The 18,596-nt window shown below is 32.1% G+C and overlaps 1 protein-coding gene across 2 annotated transcripts; it reads left to right on the top strand.

Moving 5' to 3' along the window:
* Window positions 1-724: 724 nt before the first annotated feature.
* On the top strand, window positions 725-18,499 carry LOC113397208 (uncharacterized). Of its 2 annotated transcripts, none has more exons than XM_064219272.1 (8): window positions 725-785; window positions 6,810-7,191; window positions 13,106-13,299; window positions 13,851-14,007; window positions 14,423-14,588; window positions 14,723-14,910; window positions 16,223-16,411; window positions 17,105-18,499. In XM_064219272.1, exons 2-8 carry the CDS (start codon window positions 7,030-7,032, stop codon window positions 17,279-17,281), a joined length of 1,233 nt encoding a protein of 410 aa, XP_064075342.1. In that variant the 5' UTR covers window positions 725-785; window positions 6,810-7,029; the 3' UTR covers window positions 17,282-18,499. The 2 variants fall into 2 exon arrangements, with proteins under 2 accessions (XP_064075342.1, XP_026491229.2); XM_026635444.2 differs by lacking the exon at window positions 725-785 and adding an exon at window positions 949-1,068 and having other exon boundaries at window positions 6,778-7,191.
* The last annotated feature ends 97 nt before the right edge of the window (window positions 18,500-18,596 follow it).

Raw genomic sequence — 18,596 nt, forward strand, 5'->3', positions numbered from 1 at the left:
TCAGCGAGATAAAGAATATTTACATTGTTTAAAGCAAGGGTTCCATTACATGTTAAATATATTAACATAAAGCCCTTTTAATATTCCATACCATCTAGCGATGTAAAAGTCGCGGATTTGATTCTGAGCCTTGGATATTGTCGTCCCGGCTCCTAGCACCAACTCTTAGGGATATTAGTAATTATTTAAAACTAACTTTATGTTATTCATTAATATAATATAAAAGTTTAATATGGTTTAAATGATAAGATATATGAATTTTAAACAAACACGTACAAAGTGCTTAATTTGTGTTCATAATATATCTCATCTCTAACCTGTCAGATGTATTTCTGGTACATTTGTATCCGACCCATACTAAAATAGCGTGATGGTCTAAACTTTAATCCTTTTCTTTAAGTTGAGACATTTTCTGTTGAAGAAAGAAACAATATTAATACGAAAACATTATTATTATTTATATTTTTTGAATTATTAAACATAATATAATAACATCACTAATATTGTTCATAAACAAATTTAGTTAAATATATAACATATTTTCAAATAAAAAATTCCGTAGTTTAATAATCAGTAATGTTTAATAAAATAAAACATTGAAAACACAATTATATATGCACGGATAAATGACAGATGGTATCTCTAACGATAGTTACCGTGATACGTAATAGAGACAAGCTTACCGTTCCAGTCAAAAGCTCAAAGCCCTCAGTATAAGTTAAGACGTAACCGTCGCCGGTCGTACTGACGTCTCGCGTAACCGAAAAATTCACGTGTATATCTTAGTATGTGTGATGCTTGAAAAATTTAATTAAAAATATGACCAAATACGAACAAAACCTATTTAAAATAAAAAATAAAAATACGATGAATTGGTAGTGCAACTATAAATAGAAAAAAAAAATGAAATAAAAATATATTGCGAAAAAATATCACAAAGTTAGTGGATTAATATGACATTCCAGTTTAATTCAATTAAAATAATAATACATATTTTGATGTAATTATGCATATTTTGTTTCACACAAAAAGTCAAATGCTTTTGGGAATATTTCAAATATGCGCGAGGTAACCTTGCAATAATGTTTTTGTTATTTATTTTAATTATATTTTTTGTCAATTTACTTAATATTTGAATTTTAATTTAAAAATTATTTCAATATTAAAAATGGAATTTTATAATTACGAAATATGTAACAACAATTTTTTAATTATTTTGAACAAATAATGGCGGGCAGCAATATCGTAGGAATGTGTTAGGCATAATAGTTGCATTTTCTCATCGAATTGCAATTATAAAGGCTATACGACCTTTTTTGAGAAATATTTAATTTTAAGTATAGATATAAGATGTTAATGGATCGAGTTTAACATGTTTCCCAAGGACCGGTGCGGGAATCAATCAATTGGAAATGATGCGGAACGCTTTAGTATGTGTAAATATATATTAGTCGGGAAGCGATTTGGGCACAAGCACCCTATTCCTATTAGCATTCTCATGGCGCAGTAACATGGTTTTAATAATTTAGCCCAGAAATTATAATTGCTTGAATATATTTTAAGTTCATTGTAATATTTAAAACCAAAACATTTTTAGATACTTGTTTCAACGTGAATGATAAATAGCTGTGCCCTGCATAAATACCGATCCGATCCTCTTTTCATTCCTTAATCTAATCTTAGGGTTTAGACTTACAACATCCAAGTGTTACTTTTATGATAAAACCTATTCAATAATAGTCGCTCCACGAAACCTCATAATTTAATATAAAGTATAGAAACTACATTCTTGTTGGCAATATTTGTGTGTTTGTATGTATATGAGTTATTACATAATTATTTCATATTTTTATTTAAATATCTTATAAATTATACCAGATTTTTTTAAATTAAATATAATTAAATAATTTTATTATCTATTAGGATAAACCGTCATAGTTAAAGGAAGTTAAAATATATTAATGAGATATGTTTATTTAGTCCAAAAAAGTGCACGTAGTTCTACGTGTTTCACGTACTTATTCTCTTGGTTTCTTAAAAAGACTGGACGAGTCGATATAGTTAATTTCATGATGGAGGCGATGAGGTTACACCGGCTAACTTCCGACCCTCTTAGAATCAAATTTTGGTAGAATGTTTCCTCTACATTAGCCTGCCTCTTTGGTTGGCCCCAGGTCGGACCGAAAAAAGATATTGAGTTTTTCTGTCGAAAATTTCCCGGAGCCTAGAAGTTGGAAGTGAGTCCTGTGCCTCAGAATTGACGTTAAGCGTTTGATCTTTCTGGTCGTACCGTACATATATCCTGTCTAGTTGGCTAGGCACCTCATGATCATTTTCATTAGAAAACGAAGATTTCCAAATTTAAAGTCTCTTATAACTTAAAGTTTATGCTTTGCATTTAAATGAGTCAATTAGAAAAAGTTATAACACAGAAATGCCCTATAAAACTATATTGGTTTAGTTATAGTAGTTTGTTAGTATTGCTAATTATGATATAAAAATGAATATTATATCATTAAAAATATATATTGATTTATTATCCGGTTATTTAAAAGTCGTTTCTTTTATGCATTAGAAATGTTGCCATTTAAATTGGAAAATATGCTAATAAATACATTAGGCTACTAACCTACATCCGGATGTGAGCGCTTTGCTTGAAAAATATATTCATTGAATTTATTAGGAAATGCTTACATTATGCAATAAATATAAAGAGTTTTTGTTCATTGACTCGTAAATTAAGAATTAAAAAAAACGAATTTATTCCGAATACTATTTTATATATTACAAACGGGTCCTTGCAACATCAGTATAGCAAGGCTTGAAGCCGATTTCAAAGAAATAATATCGTTCTATTGGTTTATTGGTCGATATGTGAGTCAAAACTAAAATATTCTCTATTTAAGTCAAGGTTGTATAGACTTGTGAATCGTCATGTTACAAGATGTTTATGAATACATAATAAAAAGAGTTTCAAAGGTTGAATTTAGATGTTTTTAAAATTAACGATATAAAACAGTTGCAGGTATATTTACAATTCAAAAGTATTATACACTTGACTCGTAATTAGTTGTATTTAAAACAAATACTATGATGAAATTGTGTTAACAATTAACAAATTACATTAGATATTATTACTTAACAATCACATTGCAAGTAAGTTTTATAATGAAAAACTAAAACATATTATTCGTGATAAATGTATTTAGATTAATATATCAATATGATTACTAATGAAATTATTTATTGCAACTTAATTGAATAAAAAATGTGTTTAAAAATAATTAGTTACTTGTACGGCGAGTTTTTTGTTCGATTAAGAAGTAGAGCAATAACAATTAAAAGTAATTATTGTATTTGCGAGCCTATGACCCATATGATTACTACATTTACTTTTACCTAAGTACGACACAAAGGAAGGAAGTATATAATGGTACGAGTATGTAAATCTATACTAATATTATGACGCTGAAGAGAGTAGTTTGTTTGGTGGAAAGTGTCTCAGGAACTACTTGGTCCGATTTGAAAAAATCTTTCAGTGTTACAGGGACAGCCCATTTATCGAGGAAGGTATAGCCTTTCTGGGCTTTATTATAGGCAATATTATGGAACAATGTTGATGGGGGAAATTTGCTTATTTTGAGAGTGACCGTTGCTTGCCCTGTGTAAGTGGTTACCGTTTCGCAAATATCATGTACCTACGATAGAATCTGTAATATTTATTATTCGCTATATTACTTGAATCTAAACTAGAATAAATAAGATAGTGTATTTAAAATCTTTTATCTAAATTATATTTTAACAAACGAATATGAATACAAATACATATTACAAAACTAAATTTCTAGATATGACTTACAATAGTTTTATTATATGTGTTATTTTTTTATCTGTGGCAATATACGTGTGAATTAATCGTGTGTCATTTCCCACCTTTTATAATAAATGCAAACATAAATGTAGGACAATGTTTGATGTTCTCTTAATAATATAAAGATTGATATACGGCAACGGATATTAGCCAACTGATATTAGCCAACTGGATAGGATATTATTATGCTTAAGCGTGTGCACTCAGTTACATAATAACAGAACTGTAGGACAGAAAAGTTAAAAGCTAGCAGGTTCAAACCCAGAACCTCGGTATCAATAAACTTATTTGACACAGACCTTTAAATATATATATATAATAAAAAATAGCGCATATACTTAATTAAAGTGACCAAGAAAGACCTTAATTTATTTTAAAGTCCTTACAATGATTCATAATTTAATAACTTAATACATTAATTATTTTTCGAACAAATGATTATACAGGAAAAGAAGCGATGTGGTAAAAAAAAAACTAAATATATGCAATGTTTGTTAAATATGAAAAATTAAAATACTCGGATTACTTTTTCGAGTTTCTTTTTTGTGATCACAAATCTAATTTTTTGTATTAAGAAGGTCATTTTATGGAGTACAGTATCCAATGTTTATTTTAATTTTAATGCGGTTCTTTTAAACTGGGCACGAGAATCCGAAGGAGGGCATACTTTACGGTTAGTTAGTTTTTAGTTAGCCTTTGATTAAATTTGATAATGGATATGATACGATGAAAAAATAATTTAAAATTGTGCTTATAACATTTAAATGTACAACGCAGTCAAATATAACTAAAATAAAAAAAAATGTCTTTACGTGAATCGGTCACGTGAGATGCCAGAAATCATTTAGAAACATAAATATCTCAAGCAATTTTATTTATATTCATCTTCATTACAGACATTCGTATTTCAAAATCTAAACCTAATTCTTTAATCTATTTGCTATGAAATTTGTTGCTTAGTTATCTTTTAGTTGGTGTAAGTACAATCTGTGAGAAACGCGCTTTTTTCTCAAATGCGAGCGACGAGTATCAAATAATGGCGTGATGTAACCGTGTGGCTTGTTGTTATAATTTGATATTTTCACATGAGGCCTACTTTTTAGTTACCTAATTTATGTATTACTGGTGAAAAGTGGTTGAGACTCGTAGGATAAAAGGTTATCATAAACAAAAGTTCTATCATTGATGTTTGAGTTGTTTGATTGGTGTTTGATAAATAGGGACGATTAGATAGGTTAGTTTAATTATTATAAAACAGAAAGTCAAAAATTAAGTCCAAAATATTATATGTAAAAGTATTTGATATTAATACTAAATACTTTTGTTTCGTTTACGAATTCAATTAATTGAGTGCGTAAACTGTAATTATTGAATTCTGATGTTTCGGTTTGGAAGTAGATTCTATCAAGTAGAACTGGAACAAAAACGTAGCAGTTTTTCTTTTCTATTATGAAACAAATGTGTATAAGTTAAAATATATCAATGTACGAATACAAGCTCAGCGACTTTTTATCATCTATATATTGTTGTATTGTGTAATAAGCGAATAAGCCTTATGAAGGACATAAACAAAAGTTATTTTAGTGTATAGGCAAAGTTCAAAATATCTGGGGAATCTTATTATGAAAATATTAAAATATTTCAACAAAAAATACGTGACTTTAATTTTTTTTTTCGTAATAAACGGAGTCTGTACTAACAAACATAAAAAATATATACATTCATATAATGTGATATAGAATCATTAAATAGGTATATACATTTAAGTTTAATCGCAAAATATGAAAGGATTTAGGCCATTTTAATCTAATATATACATTTGTATATTAATAAAATTGAAAAAAAGTTTTTTTTATTAAAGAAACAGTTGTCTATTTTTTACCGCCATTGTAAATTATAGCAGACCGCGCGGCTGTCGTACGTAATCTTAATAAAAAGTATGATTTGGCTGAACAGTTGAAATCTATTTCGACACAGATCGTGGTAACAGTGAAACGGTAATTACAGCGTTACATTATTGAGGCAATTTGCTTTTGGTCTTTGACTTTGACATTATAAATAACAAAATATGTATCTGTACGCATAATGAAACAAAATTGTGTTATTTTTTAAAATGTATTCTATTATTTTTCCACGGGCTTAAGTTACTTTTATATTCACTTCCATATTGATTTAGCGGAATTTTATTCGTATACATTGAGACCTAGTTTGATTTCGCATGTTTAATATGAGTTTGAATTTTTGTACATGGAATATGAATATTTTCTAAGAGGAAGGGGTTTTGAGCCGGTCGGTTGTGTTGGCGGCTTATTGACGGTGAAGAGATTGTTCAATACTTTTCCAGAGTTAGTCAATACTTATACCAGACACACAATTTAGTGTCATTCAAAAAATTATATACTTAAAGTCGTATGAGTGTTCATTACACTACTCATATACAAACATGCGACTTTTTATCTATTAGTAGTACGTATATTATAAAATGTTTTCAAACATCTTCTGACGGGCAAGCGTTATGAGGAAAATGCTTTATGAATATTAATAGTACATTTTGATATAGTGAGACTATCTAGGTCAACTTTTTATGCTGGAAAATGAAAGGGTTATCACTTCCCAGGGGATAGTTAATACAATATGTTACATAATCCGTCATCAATGTAAAAAGTTGTGAACTCTTTGATATTAACAAATATTGTGTTTATTTTAAGTCGTCTTTGGGACTGTTGTTGACAGACAGATGTTAGAATGTTTGTTTTTTTTTTTTCGGAAATTGGAATGCAACTTGAGTTTGTACAATATTCCTTTTCATTTTTGAATTTGGATCTTCGTCAATAACTATTAACTTAAATAAATAATTTCATAAAAACAATGCGATGCGTTAAGTAATCTCAACCTTTCTTTCTTAGCTGATCTGCTGATGTCGATGAAATTATTAGAGTAGATCGAGGAAGCATCTGAGCCGGAACAATTTGTGATCTAAGAGTTATTTGAAAGTGAATCACGGAAATGACGATGTGTAAAATGAAATAAAACCGTAACTTAAAAATTTTAATACTATAAAAGTGTGCTTATTTGTCTAGTGAACGGTAACACTTAATAATAACTGGAATTATACAGAAATGTGATTGTGCTTAAAAAATAAAGTTATATTTACTGAAATGGCTACCTGGGTGTGGTTGGCTGCTTTATTCTGCGGATGTCAAGCCGCAGTGTTGCCACCACCTTGGGCTGATGTGAGAAGGAATCCTTGCGCTGCTCATCCGAGAGGATGGTTGATGCTGTATTGGCCATCGGATGGAAAATGTTATACTATATACAAGGTAATTTTTTTAAATTGATTCACTTTATTCTTTAATAAGGTTGTATGAACATTTTTGATATGTTTTTTTGCATATTTTATAATCTGTAGCAGTGGACTTTAAAGGTATTCTGCAAGAACAGAAAGCTGTATGCGACATTGACGTAAACAATTGTAATATTTAAAGGATACATACATTAAAATTGCGTATAACCTCAGGTCAGTTTCGATATTTGAATAGCACTGCAGTATTATTAATGTTAACCACAGCAAAATATTCTTCGAATAATTTATAACTAGCGACCCGCCCGGCTTCGTATGTGTGCAATAATATTTATTGGCTCACAGTTGCTATTAGAAAGCCCATGTGAACTGCTAATACGGCAAAACGCTGTTATCTGATAATTTTCAATTATCCGCGCATTTTTTAAATTATTCTTTCCGTAAGAACCTTCTACAGGGAATTAGAATACTTAAAAACAAAGAAAAGGAAAAAAGGAACAGTTATGTTCAAGGGAAATATGAACTCATTAATATAATATATAAGTTTATTTTAAAAAGCGTTGTAATATTTCAACTAGAGAGTTATTAGAGAGTTATTAGAGAATATCTTAGTTATGATATTTTGGTAGTTGTTACTTATGATCTTTGGTAACTACATTAATGTTTAATTGTCAAAACATTGCCGATTATGAGATTTGAATTGCTACATCGCATGTGCCTGTAATCATCGTATAACCTTTCACGACGGAATACAATAACATGTATGTATGACTGTGTGAGTATGTTTGTGGTATGGTAGTGTTGAGAATTTATTATTATTATAACACGTTTGAATTTGTTATTTTGTACAATTGGATTTTCTCTCGCCCTATAAGGTTGTTTGCTAACTCGATTTCATATAACTTATAAATATATATAAAGTCGTATGTCGGTTTCTTTTGTACGCTCTTCAGTTTAAACGGTTTTATGTATTTCTAGATAAGAAGTGCCGTTAGATTTGGTTAAATTGTAATGACAGGTATGTGATATTTCAAGAACACAAACATGGAGGCTGTACAGTGTGGATATTATATTTTCAAGGGAACAAAATGTGATGGAACCTATTTTATTACGTACAAAAAAAATTATATTGTAAAAAAACTTCCAAAAGTACTTAAATAACTTTTTACGTATATAAACATAGGTTGTTTATAAGCATCTATACTAATATTATAAATGTGAGAGTAACGTTACGTTTAACGAGCGCCTGCTTGTCAGTCTGTCTGTCTGTCTATATTTAACGTTTTCCAGGCCAATCCACTGAACTGATCTTGTTAAAATTTAATATCTAGTGAGCTTGAACTCCAAGGAAGGACATAGACTACCTTAGCGCGAGTGAAACCGGGGATGACAACTAGTCGTATTTAATTTTAGATTATAAACATCATTTGATATTATAATGTCAATATCATCAACGATTGGGAAAAAAATGTATAAAATGTATGAAGAGACAAATAGGATATAGACAACTTAAACAGGATATAGAGATCCCTTGACAAAATATTAGGTCGAATTTTGTTAAGCGTTTGACATACAATCTCACAAAAGCGGCTTAAAATAAATATATTAAAATTTGATACCGGTCCAGTCGGTTTTTTCATGAGTTAAGGACCGTGACCGATCGATTGCTTATACGCCGTCTCTCACTGACCCACTGAACTTATTTTGCTCATTTCATAATGTGTCCGATATGCAAACATTTTGGTAAGTGATAAAAGATTCGATGAGAGTGTTTGATTACCAAAGCGAAATAATGTTGATAACATATTTTAATAATATCCTTACCAGATAGGGCTCCATAGAGCTGAAATGGCTTAGTGGTTAGAATGCGTGCATCTTAACCGATGATTGCGGGTTCAAAATTTGGCAAGCAACACTGAATTTCCATGTGCTATAATTCATGTCGTGCTCAGAGGTGAAGGAAAACATCAGGAGAAAACCTGCAGGTGTCTTATTTTAATGTAATTCTTCCATATTCCACCAACCCGCCGCAGCATGGTATATTAAGCTTCAAACCTTCTCCTTTAAGGGAGAGGAGGCCTTAGCCACGCAGTGGAACACTTAAAGGTTACTTTATAATATCCGATTATTATCCGAATCCGAATAAATATCCAATTGTGAAATTATCTGGAATTAAAAATAGGTACCGTAGAAATCGTGTACGCATAGAATGTTGACAAGGATTCTAGCAGCATTTACTTTTGATTTACAATCTAGATTCTCTAGGCGAAAAATAGATGAACTCTTCTTTTACGACTGGAGCTAAATAGGGTTTAGTGAAATACGTAGCATGACACAAAATACAAGAATATATAGATTATAAAAAAGCGTGGACTTATTAACAATTGATTTTCATACAGGATGAATAAATTTAATAGTATATATAGTTAGACTACGGACTTTATTTGAGAAACTGAGTAATTATTGAGATTTTAGCTGGTTTTCTTGGTAGAATCTACATTACGAATCTGAGAGACTTTTTTTTTTCAAATTGAAAATCTTTTGAAAAGTACCCCTGGGTTTCGTGGGGTTCCTACCAACTCAAATGGCCGTTTTTGGCGCGGATCGGACAGGCCGTGGGATCTTGTTGATACAACGCATCCATGGTCCCTTCCGTGCTGTGCTGCGCTTGTAGCTCGTCGAAGCTCTCCTCACGGCCGTCTAAAACAGGACACGCCAGGTCCTTACGCATCCATGGCCCCAGGGTCACGTCCTATCTCGTAAGCGTACTGTGTAGCGTGCGTAGCGTGTATTTTTAGGTATAGATCTGAAAAATATAACTGCATAGATTAATTGAATTTTTCAAATGATTTTTTTATATTTTGAGAATACTTATTTGATATAGTTAATATCATAGATTATTAAGATTTCGACTAATGATATCGCGTTAATTCAATTAAAGTTGATTTTTTTTTCCTAATGTTGTTTATTTTTTGTTTATAATCTTGTAGTTAAAATAGATTGTAGTTTAATGTAAACTGACTTTGAGTAGATAAACGCTCGTAACAGACATTTCCATGGAAATATTCAGTAAGTATTTCTGTACACGTATTATGCTTGTTTATAATATAATTAAGATGAAATATGTAAATATGGTTTACAGTTACGGAGATAGTTCACGTTTACGTAATTTTCGCTTCAACATTACATTTCCGAGGTAAAAGGGTTGTTTTTATCTTCCGTTTAATCTTATGCCCTTCGTAATAAGATTTAAAATGTCTTAACGTTTGTTCTTTACACAAGCGATTATATTTACACGCACACGAGACGTTAACGCAAAAAAATACAATTGTATGTTTTATGTAAATGTGTTTACTATCTAAAACGATGTCTAAAATAAGTTTTAATTTATTTTTATTCGTGGACTTTAGTGTAATAACGAAATAACTTAAATGATATACTTATTATACATTTTTCTATTATAATATGCAAAAATGTTAATTAAGTTTTATTTCATACATATATGTATGTATATAGGTTCGTTTTTATTCTTATTCTAAGCGTACGTACTCTATTCTTTGATTTGAAGTTTTTTGGTGCTGTTTTAGTATTTTCGTGAAGATCCCTAGCATGTTATTAGTAAAGTAATATATATATAAATGCCCCACTTCTGGGCAAAGGCGTTGGAACTTATTACACATGACTTCTTCAATGCTGATAAATATACCTGGTCGAAATGATTTATTTATCGTTCATTCATCTAATAGCCACAAGTTGCCCTTAATTAACGCGAATTATGCACATACAAAAAAAATGTGATTAATATCTTCTTAACAACATATTCTATGAGCTATCCTAACCTACACCGTTGGTTGCCTGGATGAGATCGCTATGTAGCGATGAGGTCGCCAAAATTGTACGCGTCTTTTATTAAGGCTCGATCTATGTTGTATTTATTTATTTTCTCTGTGCGGTGCACTAAAATATAAACTGACCCGCATGTTTTGTATATTCATGTGTTAACCACCACTTGGCATGTGATTATAAAAAAATAAGTGACGTATTAATCGAGTATGATACTGCAACGTATGCTGAACATTAGCTAGAATTTAATTAAATTTACTTAAGATTTTTGAATTAAATTTTTCAAATAAGATTAAAATCATTTTCATTCAAAATAAATACATTTTCAGTTCTTTAGAGATTTTATGAACCGCCTTCATATATTAAAAGGGTTCGCCTTCGTCTAAAGGTTTAATGGCAAAGAATGCCTTCTGGCATTAAGTCCGCCTTTTGTATCAACTACAATCAGGTAGTCAATATATTTTTAAAATAAATAAATGTAAAAAAATATATTTTCTTGTGACGAGGACTTAATTAATTACATAGTTATTTTCCAAATAATAACGACCAAGAATGATAGCAAGACTGCTTGCACCACGCCGCTCTGGCAACCGGGTCACCTGATGGTAAATGGCCACCACCACCAAAAGACTGTACTGTAAGAAATATTAATGATACCTTACATCGCCAATGGGTCACCATCTTTGGAAACTAAGATGTTATGTCTCTTGTGCTTGTAGTTATATTGGTTTAGTCACCCTTCAAAACGGAAAACAGCAATACTGATTACTGCTGTTTGGCTGTAGAATATCTGATGAGTGGGTGGTACCTACTCAAACAGGCTTAAAAGTCCTACCACCAAGAAAATAATACAGAACTACTTCGCCTAACTACTTATCGAATCAAATCAAAATATATTTTATTCTATCTAGACGGACTTTCATAAAGCCCTACCACAAAGTAAAAATATTAAGAAAGTACTTTGTTATTAAGGAATTTTATATCGTAACCGTTGCTGTTATCGTGTCGCCGTGTTTGTAAAAGACTTGATTATTCAGGTTCAAGGGTCGCATTATGCAAGTCATACCCGATCGTAGGCAGAGATAAAACTAGACACCCATTTTATATGTTGCTGAGCCTTAGGAACGTTTATTACAAATATTATTTCTCGTAAGCTCAAGATAACATGTAACGTTGACGGAATTTTTGAATATTTTTATTATTAGTTTTCCTGCTAGTTTAATTTATTCACTCACTAAGTCGACTCCCTATAAGTTAAATTATTTTCGTCATTTAGTAAACCTACATAATTTAGTAACTAACATTATTCATAACACTTTGTAATCTGCATTTTATGGTGGGGGGCGTCTCTGTGTATAAATCTTCCACATTTTTTGGAATCAGTCTAAATATAATTTCAACGACATTAGGGTTTCTGGTCACGTAGAAACGGTAACCGTATAAAATTTTTTATTCGCAGCGTGCATCGCTTAATAGCAGGATTTAATCAGTTGTCAAAATAATGATCATACAAATCTTATCTTTATTATCCTTCTTGACTTGAGTATGATTTCCGCAATATTATACTTAGCCGTAGGTTTGTGTGTAATTACACAAATATGTAACGAAATAAATTAGTTCCTCATGTTGAAGTTTGGGCAAGCAAAACCGAGTTTCCATGGGCTTAAATTGTGTCTATAACTCATTGCGGGTGGCGTCGAGGGAAAGCATCGTGAGGAAGTCTACATGTGGTGGAATTGGCGCATTTTCAGGCATTGGAACATTGACTGGCTGTTACTTTATTTTTTAGATGTATACATCTAAAAATTAATTTCGTAAATGGCATAATATATATGTGTATTATACTGTTATTGTACATCTTATATCTTATTGTACACCTACAATTTGCAGTGCAATTGTTTGAACCCGCTAACTCCGGTTAAAATTCTGGTGTTGTAATCACTGGGCTATCTGGGCGTTTAGGAGTCATATTTTAATTTCAAAGTGTACAAAAAAGTTAATTATATATTGTTTATTGTGTTTAAGAATTAAGAAAATTTCAAAAGCATTTTTTTTTAGAATATAATAGTAAGTGCAATATTTGATTCCAGAAAGGACATCCGTGTCCAGACACTCAAGAGCTGAGTCCAGGGCGCCTGGGTGGTCGGACGGTGGCAGAGTGCAAATGCCCGCCAGGTACCGCACAGCTCCCACACACCAAAACTTGCCACAAGCTGTTCCAACGTGGTCCTTGCCGGCACGGAGAATACTTCGCTCCTGTAGAAGAGTCTTTTAACATGCGAGGGTAGGTAAGCATCTGGACTCCAAGAATTATCAATAAATACATATTTAATTGGTAATTAGTAGCATTGTATCAGACTATTTTTAATTTTTTTAAATAATGTTTTCATCATAGGAAGTTTATCACAATATCTGAACCTTTTTCAGTCTTTTCTTTTAATAATGTCTAAAACAATGTTTTTAAGTCATATAGGCCTAAAGAATTCTTGAAATATTGTGAAGGACTTGAGAGCTTCTTTCATCGGTTCTTCTCAGGTCCGAGGTGTTTATTTCCGAATCGGTGGTAGATTTTTGACTACAAATAAGCAAGTGTAAAGCTTTTATATTGAATAATATTTTTTGAGTTTTGACTTTTGAAATATGCAATAGATTTTCCTTTAATGCTTTTTGTAATCATATTGCAATGAGTGAATCTATCTATAGATCTGATAATAAACTGAAGATGTCCATGTAATATCGTTAAGATTTTTTGTGACATCATCAATCGTTTTACCAGAAAAAATAAGGCCAAGATTACCTGAGGTTATGACTAATCCACTTCGCTTTATATTCCAGTGAACGTCAAGGTATGTGCGTGAGGCCACAGCAGTGCGCGGACAAGACCTTGCTCTATTGGCCGCCTGATGGGCGTTGTTACTATAGACTAACCCAGGGCCCATGTTACCCTGGAACTATATTGGATTTGGGAGATGATGGCCTTGCTAATTGCACCGTAAGTCATTTTGCCTTATATATGTTGTGATCTATTTAAAGCTAAACTTTTTACACTTCAGTTTTATTTCCAATAGGAAGTTATTGTCAGAGTCCGATTTAAAACAAGTGATATGCAAATTTTATCTTTAGGTTTTAAAGCCTAAATATAAAAGTACTCTTAGTATAGTTATATAAGTAATTTTTAGCATACTTTGAAAATTAAAATGGGACTGCATTTATTCGACTTATAAATCTTACTAGTAAATGATTAAGTTTGATGGATATCGATCGAAGAGTCGCAGCGGCAAAATAGCCAAATTATATATATTTTTATGACAAATTTATCATTATTGTTTTAAGCTTAAAATTGCGTCTAAGTTGTCTAAGTTAAAGGTAATCTCCTTTAAATAATTAAAAATATACATACTTTTCAGTGCGCACCAGATAGTTCGCACTACTGGCGAGCAGATGGCGGATGCTATGCGCACTACTCTAAAGGGCCTTGTGAGCGAGGCCAGCTGTTCCTACCTGGTGCCAGGTGTGGCTGTGAAGCTCACCTACCGCATTATCATAATGCCACTCAAGGATGTTATGAACTTGGTGAGCCAGCTTCTAAATAATTATTCTGTGTATTTTTTGGTTGACGGCGAAAGTATTTTTAAGTTCAATGATGATATTATATTATGCTTTGTATGATTAAAAATGAAAATACATCTTTTATTATTAAATTTCAGATTCGCTTGGTCCTTGTCCTAAAGGCCATGTCTTTGTCATATCCGAAGTTACCGGTAATGGGTCACGTGCCGAATGCAAGTGTAAAAACTTCCACGCTCGCGCGGATGACGGAGCTTGCTATCGACTTTACACAAGGGGCCCGTGCGGTCAAGATGAAATGATCTCTAGAGGAGGACGTTGTGTTAAGGTAAATATGGATGAGTTAAGTTTAAAATTTAATATAAAAAAGTCTATTATCGGGAATACTTAATGCATCCTGACAAACAGATAATTTAGATTGTTTTGATGACTATATCAAACGCATATAAATTGAGTCGGTAAAAGTGAGTTATATTTCAAAAGCAGGGGCGTAACTGTAATGTACCTTCTTGTAAAAGAATATTAATGTAGATTTGTACTACATTCAAATTTTTTTTTTCGATTTCGAGTTTTGTCTTTCGTTGATGAACATAATATCTCCATATCCTCCTTTTTAGTGCAACAGCGAGGGGAATTATTTTTTTTTAATTTGTTTATATGAATTATTGAAAATAAAATCAAATTTATCGGCCAGTTACGATTGTTGCAGCCGCAGATGCAAAAAAAAAGGCAATTTACTTAACACATAACATTAACAGCCTGTATATTTCTCACTGCTGGACTAAGGCCTCTGCTCCCTTTGAGGAGAAGGTTTGAGGCATATTCCACCATGCTGCTCCAATGAGGGTTAGTGGAATACATATACGGCAGAATTTCGTTGAAATTAAACATATGCAGATATCCTCATGATGTTTTCCTTCACCGCCGAGCACGAGATTAATTATAAACACAAATTATAAGCACATGAAAATTCAATGGTGCTTGCCTGGGTTTGAACCCGAAATTATCGGTTAAGATGTACGCGTTCTAACTAAAATGGGCCATCTCTGCTAATACATTTATTAACTAAAATTACAATTAAAATATTAATTAAAATTACATAACTAAAGAAAGGTGATTCCCTACCGAAGTGAAGTAAGATAATGGTTTCCACGGTCGGGGCCGGCGCTGCGGTGGTCGCATTCCGTTGACTCCAATATTTCACCCGAAATGATGTTGAAATCTTGCACCTTGTGCGGTACACAGAAATAAGTCTGGGCACACTTGGGTTTCTAATATTAAAATATATTGAATTATTTATCTTCGTATAAAGTAAAGTTGGAGGCACACCGATACCGTGGTGTTAGGCTAATGTAACAGACCCGTTGTCGCACTAACAAATACAAGAAGACATCATCATCGGTACAATAAGTGTATTGCTGTGTACCACTTTTTTGGGTGAGTGAAGAGACGGGGTGTGCATGAGAAAAAAACTTTTTGAAGTGGATAAGTGCATCCACATAACCACTTAAATATGTCGGTGTACACTTCCTAAACCTGATTTAATAAGTGTAAACTGTGCTAATGACCAGTGGATAGAACTTTAATTACTGATTGGCCTAGTTGCTGTAAATAATAAACAAACTCCATTATATTTCCAGGTGCCATGTGGGCGCGGTCGGCTGTACGTGCCGGAGCGGCGGCGCTGCTACCGGGCCGGCGCCGCGGAGCCTTGTCGCGTGGGCGAACATCTCGCCTTCGACTTCGACGCTCGCCCTGCACTGGACGGACTGAGCCACAATGGCGTTTGTGTCTGCGGAGCTACTGGCCAGCCTTGTAATCGACGGGAGGTGAGTGATGCGGCTGTGTTTTGTAACAGTAATTATGTTATCCATAAAACTGGTGCCTAATTGAAGTGAATGTGAAATGTGGGGAAGTAACTTCTTTTTGTTGCTATCACTGAGTATTTGTCAAAGAGCCAAGATATCCAAGTGGCTGAAACAAGTGACCTTACGTGACATGAATTTTAACCGAGAATTATGGGTTCAAACCCGGTAAAGCGGCAGTGAGTTTTCGTGTGCTTCATTTGTATGTTATTCACTTCGTACTCACCGGTTCAGGAAAATATCGTGAGGAAACCTGTAAGTGTAAGATTAAATTTGCCACATGTATATTTAACTAGTTTAATTCTAATATATTTTTAAAGATATAACGAAGGTCATAAATACACCGGTACACGGTTTTTTTTTAGTAGTTGCTTTATATTATAAACCTTATAATGCTGAGGTTCAAATTAAAATCAAAATTGACATAAAATTCACATTTACATTAAGTCAGTGACGGACATTTTATTTTTAATTTTACGCGGGAAAAATCATGTATTAATTTCAAAGACATACGAATTACGTCCTGACATCGATTATACTTATTTTTATGATATCAGATACAATAAAAAATATGTATTGCTAACAAAAGTTAACACGGTTATCATTCTCTCTTCATTTAAATTAAATAAGTATTTAAAGATATTTCTATTTTCTTAGGTTGCAGCGTGTTCTGCTCGCAAAGGTGCAGTCGTGTTCAATGGAGCATGCCATATACAGCACACGCAAGGGCCTTGCTCTAAAAACTCGTGGCTCGTTAAAGACAGTAAAGAGCAAGTCACTTGTCAATGTAGACCTGATGTCAGTGACTGTTCCACTAAATTAACAAACAGTTGACAAAAACATGTATTATATAATGTGCCTTAAATTGTTCAGAAATAATGTTGGATTTCGGCTTTGACGATAAATTTCGTTTGAAGATTTCTTTGTTCGCATGACAATGGACCTGGCATGAAGCATGTTATTTACAAGCCGAATATAATACGAAGAAAAATTTGGTACAGACGAAACGGTAAACATTTTAATTATAATATTTAAAGAGTGGGTGGGAGGGGAGGATATTATTTATGGTAATATGTGTTGCAATAAAAATGTTTGTAGTGCATATATTATGTAGCATAATATCTGTATACTTCTAGTTGACGTGAAACATAAACATTGTGAAACTTTGTTTTACATTGATATCTTGAATAAACATACACTACTGTAAAAAGCCAAGCTGGAGTTCACTAAGATCAAACCAACCAATCAACTACAAAGAACACAAAGCAAATTTAAAATTGATGACATTTTTTTTAGTGGTTTGTGATCTTTAGCATTTCTCGCTTTAATATTATTCTCTGCTATGAGACAGGGCCAATGTGACAACGCATGTAGCGTCATATTTATGGCCCGTCCCCTGGATAGCAGTGTCAGTCCATCAGGTCTTTTTCCATTATCGCGACTATCGAAATTCAATAAGAGCAGAAACGTTAACGTCGGCAAGATCCCTATTTTTTTAATATAAAACGTATTTTATATACGTTTTATTACATAAGCCGTGGATTAAAAAATATATAAAATAACAAACTTTTTCTGTTGCAATTTTGTTACAATTGTCAGTTTTATATTATATTTAGTATGCTAAAATTGTGGACAAAATTTCAACTGAATTCGTTGAATGCAACTGTTAAAAAAATATTTTTAATACTTGACCTACACATACTAAATAGATAGAATTATCACGAAGAAAGGATTATATAATTAACTTTAGGAACTTTGTATGAATTTTTCTCGTACGAAGCTAAGACAGGCAGCTCGTTCAAATGTCTTCGGAACAGTTAATGCATTTGAATAATGTAAATAACGCTTATTTATAGACTTCAGAGAAATTCAATGTTTGTATAAAGTATTCATCTATTTTGGTACGATCCAATGTTTGAATACCACATTACCGACGTTATTTAAGAAAGTTATTTGTAACTGGAGGTTTTGATCTCGAATAGTTTATTAAGAATACAAATGTATTTATTATATTCTATTTACAAATATAAGTAAAGCCCTATTTCGTATTAATATTTGTTTTTTTTTCCATATATTTTACCGAATACTATTCGGATATTCGGGAGTTTCGGAGATTTAAAATAAATAAATAAAATCGAAAGTAAACAAT

This window comes from Vanessa tameamea, chromosome 3 (genome assembly GCF_037043105.1).
Source record: "Vanessa tameamea isolate UH-Manoa-2023 chromosome 3, ilVanTame1 primary haplotype, whole genome shotgun sequence".
Classification (NCBI taxonomy): domain Eukaryota; kingdom Metazoa; phylum Arthropoda; class Insecta; order Lepidoptera; family Nymphalidae; genus Vanessa; species Vanessa tameamea.